General features: G+C 34.8%; 1 protein-coding gene across 1 annotated transcript; it reads right to left on the reverse strand.

The window, feature by feature from the left end:
* Positions 1–4187: 4187 nt before the first annotated feature.
* FUT9 (fucosyltransferase 9 (alpha (1,3) fucosyltransferase)) lies at positions 4188–5268 on the reverse strand. Its single transcript, XM_006881206.1, has one exon. It carries the CDS (start codon positions 5265–5267, stop codon positions 4188–4190), a length of 1080 nt encoding a protein of 359 aa, XP_006881268.1. The 5' UTR covers position 5268.
* Positions 5269–6054: the final 786 nt, after the last annotated feature.

Below are 6054 nucleotides of genomic sequence, written 5' to 3' on the forward strand. Positions count from 1 at the left end.
TGTATTTTTATAACAAGGAGAAAATTCATTGAATTTTTCACCATCAAATATTCTTAAAATAAACTACAGCCTGCAAGTTTTATTAGATGAGGATTTAAGATCATCAGACCATCTTGAGGGTGGCATTTTACTTAAAATGTAGAGAAATTCCATTGATTTCTTGCTAAAAGTTCAACAAACAAACAAACAAACAAAAAAACAACCCCCCCGACACACAAAAAAGCTCAACTCTAGAAACATTTATACCAGAAGAAAATACTAACAATTTTGATGTTTTATTTCTTTTCTATATTTGCAATTACTTGCTATGGGTCAGAAAGCTGGGCAATGACAAAGAATGTTACCAGCAGAATTGATGCTGTTGAGCTGTGATGCTATAGAAGAGTATTAAATATACCATGGACTGCTAGAAGAACAAACAGATTCATTCTAGAGAGGGTAAAACCAGGCTGCTCCTTGAAGTCTAAGATTCTGAAGCTTCATCTGACAAACTCTGGGCATGTTGAAAAGAGGGACCTGTCCCTGGAGAGGTATATCATCTTGGAAGGATGGAGTGACAGTGCAAGAAAGGGAGACCCTCAATGAGATGGATTGATTCAGTGACTGAGGTAATGGGGGTTGGTGTGTCAGAGACAATAACATTGGCACAGGGTAGAGTAGGGCTCAGGGCTATTGCATGTAGGGTCGCTATGAGTTGCAAACAACTTGATGACTCATAATTACAACAATAATGTAGCTTCTCAAAAGTCAAAGCATTTTCAGTGAGCTCTGGTGGCCTAGTGGCAAGACACTGCACTGCAATCCCAGAGGTATGTGGTTCAAATCCACCAGATGCTCTGCTGGAGAAGGAGGGGGCAATCTCCTCCTGTACCTGTCGGATCTGATTTGACGGTACATGTAAAAAGAATACAATAAAAATTAAAAAAAAATTTAAAATGTCAAAGCATTTTCATATGCTTTGTGCCATTTTACAGACCTTATAAATACTGTTATTATGTATTGTCAAGTCAGAATTGACTTATAGATGCCTCTCCATTGGGTTTTCGGAGGCAATGACTTGCATGGAAGGAGATTGCTGATCTTTTTCCTGTTGGAGCTGTTGGTGGATTTGAGCTGCTTACCTTTGAGTTGGCAGCACAATTCCTTACCACTAAGCCACCAGAGGTCCGTTAGTCATACTAGGAAGATATATTTAGAGGAGTGACATATTTTTGAAAGGTGAGAAGGTGATGATAACTAACTGAATTATGAGAGATAATGACAAATTCAAGATTATACTTTAAAAGAACTACGTTTATGTGTGTGAATGTGTTTTTCAAAAGGTAAAATCTTTAATTCAAAATTAGAATTTCTAAATAGTATGCAACTTTATACCAAATGCTCTAAGTTTTCTTTGATTAATGTATTAATGATTAATGTAATAAAATATTGTTGTATAAGTTTTGCTATAAAACCTCTTAGCCCTCACACAGATCAGAGGATCTACAACACTAGGACTCAGCTGCGCCATTCTCTTAAACATTTCAAATTCTGAAAACTGAGTCTTCTAGGACTTGATAATGGGTTTTCAATATACAGATGTGTTGTTTAGTCACTTACCTATATTATCAGGATGTAATCCTAGTCATAGTTTAAGAAAGAGTCCAAACGCTTAGTCAACCGTGGAGGCAACTGTCTTTGGGTCTTTGAACTCATGAGTACCAGTTGCAATAAAGGCAGGATGCCAAGGCATAAAATCATACTTTTCTGCTTTCAAGGAAAGTTGTTACCATCTAAACTAGCTAACAATGCATCCATTTAGAAGTACATAATTTTGTATAGATAGAGAAGAAAATAAAATTGTATGATTTGACTATTTAGTAGGATGTGACAGAAGTGGATAGAAATTTTATTTTGTTTTGTTTTGTTTCCTACTCTCAGAAGGAATCTACACAAACTTCTATCTTGATGCACTGTAGTTAGAGGAGATAGTGTAGGAAAATTACGATGTCAAATACACAGAAAACATCTGTAGCTCAGAAACACGTCAAATATCTAAACAATTGGGACTCTTTGCTTTCTTCTTTTCAGTGGTCGCCAATTAATTGCATTGGAAATAGCATGTGTATAAACCTAGACTCCAGCTGGCATGTGTCTCTCCATACAGTGGTGATGACCAGTTAATCTTTATCTCTGTGGTGCAATTGTAGATCAAGCAAGCTTCCACTCTATTTACGTGTCTTCCGTAGTCATTTACAGCATCTGTTTAAATCTTCCTGGTGCTATGTCAGGCTCATTTCCTCACAAGACAATCTGTATCATTAAGTTTATCTCCTTATTGAACTGAAATTTGTCTCTAATTTCATCTAGTTGAGAAGATTTGGGGTTTGGTTCTGCTGATGCCATTACAATACACTTGTAGAAGGGCTACTATGAACTCTGAAACAGGCAAAAATTTCATAACATTCTATGCGTAGAGTCAATAATATATTCAGTAATTCTATTGATAGGGTGGAATTTTTTTTCCTTTGCCTGAATGGAATAGTCATTAAAGGTTCTTTTATGGAATATTATACTTAACTAATCCTGGGCATCTCATTTTTTTCATGTATTATTAATAGCTGCCATTAAATTAGCTCTGACTCATAGAAAATTGGTGTACAACAGAATGAAATATTACCTCGTGTTGCATCATCTCCATGCTCTTTGTGATGCCCAAGCCCATTTTAAGGCTCTTGTATCAAGCGATATCATTAAAGGTTTTCTGCCTCTTCAGAGACATCTATTCTTTCAAATATGATGTCTTTTCTAACTCATGTGTCAGTTTCACCTACTATTTCTCATACTTGGCTCTACTTTCTCTAATTTTCCAGGGGAGAAATACTGTGTGGTAACTTCAAGATCAGGGATGAGTTTTCTAAACACTTAGTGTAATAATCAATCTATTTTGGTTTTGCAAAATTCATGGAACCTATCATCATTGATTCTATCCACAAATAATTACTGAAATGGAATAGAGTATAAAAATTTTCAAGTAGTACTTATAGGGTAGAATTAGTAACTTTATTGACTCAAATTAAAATATTCTATGTCTTTAATGCTATTAATTTATTCTTTCAACAAATATGTGATGAACTCATTCCCTATGTTAGGCACTAAATGCTCTTGATAGATCTACACTTGATTATATTTAACCGCTTATATTTAACACCTTGATGATAATGTTATTTAGTTTCTTTTAGATTATAAGAAAAACTTCCTGTTATATCTATTTATTTTCCTATAAGATAAAATTTAACTATTTAAAATATTTGGGATTAAGAAAAATATTTTAAATTGGTATGTCATCAAAACTGGACACAAAATGGTGCCACCTATACATATGATTTGCATGTATAGATTTAATTTTGTTATTTTTTAAGGAAATGGTTTATTATAACAATGAGTGTTATAAAAATCACGAAGAGACTGTCTTAGTTTTCAGTAAGCATCATTAGGATTATTACTCAGATACTGAAAATCTCAGCAAACAGGACATTTTTAAATGCCTGAATATATATGGTCATGAGAATAAATGGCTATAGTATTAGCAAGTCAGTTTAATGAAAATAAATAAGAAGTCTAACAGCTTCTGGAATTGAATAGTTATGCTTCACTGTCTTTCTTATTCACTACATGAATCATTCTACTTTCACAAATGTGACGTACAGGTGAAAAATTGACCAAATACAGACTGTTATATACTTTGCCCGATTTTGCCATAAAGAAGTTAGAATTTAATTGTAAAACACTCTTTCTTTGTTACAGTATGCAACTAGACATTATAGCACTTAATGAAAACCCTTCACGGTATCTTAAGAAATGCATCTATATCTAAATATGTTAAAGAGCTGATCAGTAGTAAAGATACAACATGACAAACTTTGTCTTGCAGACAACTACAAAAAATATGGGGTGGGAGGGATAAAGAAATAATGCATAGAATAAATTATCTTCAATGCTCATAATTAGATATATACAGGATAATTTAAAACCAATGGAATGACTGCTAAATGCTGAGCTCTTAAAAGTCTCCATCAAAATATACATGTTACCCAATAAAGTGTGATAAAAATAAATTGTGGCACAAAATGTTGTCTTTCATTTTATCCTCAAAATTTGGATCAGATCTCAAAATATTTTAGCTAGTGTGAAAATTATGGACAAGTTCAATGCCAAAACCATTTCTCCAAGTTACCAACAGATTTATATTCTTGATGCCTTTTTACATGATCACAAGCCAAGCATGCATGTGATTCCCAAAATCGTGGAAGATTCACAGTGAAGTCCTTCCTCCAGTTAAAGTAACTGAGATATAGCTTATTGTTTTTGTCGACTTCCTTCAGATACCTTGCTAGTTCACTGGGTGAGTTGTAATCTTCCACATGAATGAAAGAATCTGCTGGAATATAATTCTCATAGTTCTCCCTAGATGGCCCCAGAACAACAGGTACAGAGCCAGCCAACAAAGCATTATAGAGCTTTTCGGTGATATAATCTTTGTGGATTGAGTTTTCAAAGGAAAGGTAAAATTTGCAAGAAGATATAGTAGGAATCAAATTCTTATCATTTACATATTCTCCAAATGCTTGTCCATAGGTATGGATTTCAATGCTTTTGCTCAGTTCATTGTAATACTTGACTCTGGCATGCTCAGGATTCCAGTTACTTACAACCCAACACACCAATTTCTCTTTGCTTGGCACTTCAAATACAAAGGAGCTTGTGCTCACCGTCAAGAAGCCATAAGGCACTTGGATATCTGAGTCACGGCGGTAAGTCAGAGTCAGGTTGAACAGGTGCTCAATACCACTCTTTTGGGGAGTGTGAGTTGGTGACTCTAAGTTCATCCAAATCCATTTCTGGAAGGGAGGCCTACCCTGCTGAGGTAAATTAGTCAGATCCCAACTAATATCTCGATGATGGATCAGGACAGCATGGGATTTATTGTACAGGGAACGGTCAGTTGTAAGATGGCAACCCTGGATGTTGAACATTGCTTGGCAGGATGTGAGATCAAAGGTCTGCCCAAAGGGCCACACCCAAATCAGAATAATAGTTTCATTTAAAGAATTCGTTTTGGTGGAAAAGAAATTTTTCATTTTCAGCACTGTGCTGGCTGACTCCATTGGACTGAAGATCCAGCTGCTGGTAGGCTTGATGTAAATGAGTAGACTTGCCATGAAGCAGCCCAAGACGATGCAGATGATTAAAAATGGGCGGAGAATTCCTTTGGATGCTGATGTCATAATTTTTTTCTATGAAACAGAAAATTACAGGAGTAAGTTGGGGGTGGTAATGGAGAGATAACTGCCAAAAGATTTCAAGTAATACAATTTTAAATTAACAGGTGGTACCTCATAATATTACAAACTCAACTGCATTTTCCCCTTCAGAGTTAAAAAATTGGAAGAAAAAAGACCTTACATTTAAGCCAAAATATTTTTTAAGAAGTTTCCCATGAAATATTCTCTACCAATATAGTCAGAATATATTCTAGTAATACAACTTATCTGCATGCTTACTTGCATTAATAACGCCATCCCTACCTGTTAGATTTGTATCTGCGTATACAAAATTGGCACAATATAGACTGTTAACACCAAGACTATCATTAAGATTTTAACACATATAAACTATAGCAGATAATTTATCAGATAACTATTTCCTACATGATACATCCCATTTATTTATTTGCTTATTGAAATTATAACTTTACTTTTATATGGAATTGCAAGGACAATGAACTTTTAAAAGAAAACATTCATATGGAAAACAAACACATGAAAAAATGTTCAAAATTCCTAGCTATCAGAGAAATGCAAATAAAAAGATCTATGAGATGACATCTCACCCCAGTAACAATAGCAAAGTTCAAAAGAGCAGCAAACAACAAAGTCTGGTGAGGCTGTCGAGAGACTGGAACCCTTACTCACTGCTGGTGGGTGTGTAAAATGGTGCAACCACTATGGGAGGTTCTTTGGCACTTTCATAAAAAGTTGGAAATAGAAATAGCATTTGACCCAGCAATTCCAC

The sequence above is a fragment of the Elephantulus edwardii genome, unplaced genomic scaffold (assembly GCF_000299155.1).
Source record: "Elephantulus edwardii isolate Elephantulus edwardi_28Jun2011 unplaced genomic scaffold, EleEdw1.0 scaffold00013, whole genome shotgun sequence".
Taxonomy (NCBI): domain Eukaryota; kingdom Metazoa; phylum Chordata; class Mammalia; order Macroscelidea; family Macroscelididae; genus Elephantulus; species Elephantulus edwardii.

Coding starts and splice junctions, on each gene's coding strand:
- FUT9 (XM_006881206.1), bottom strand. CDS start 5,267: ATGACATCAGCATCCAAAGGAATTCTCCGCCCATTTTTAATCATCTGC.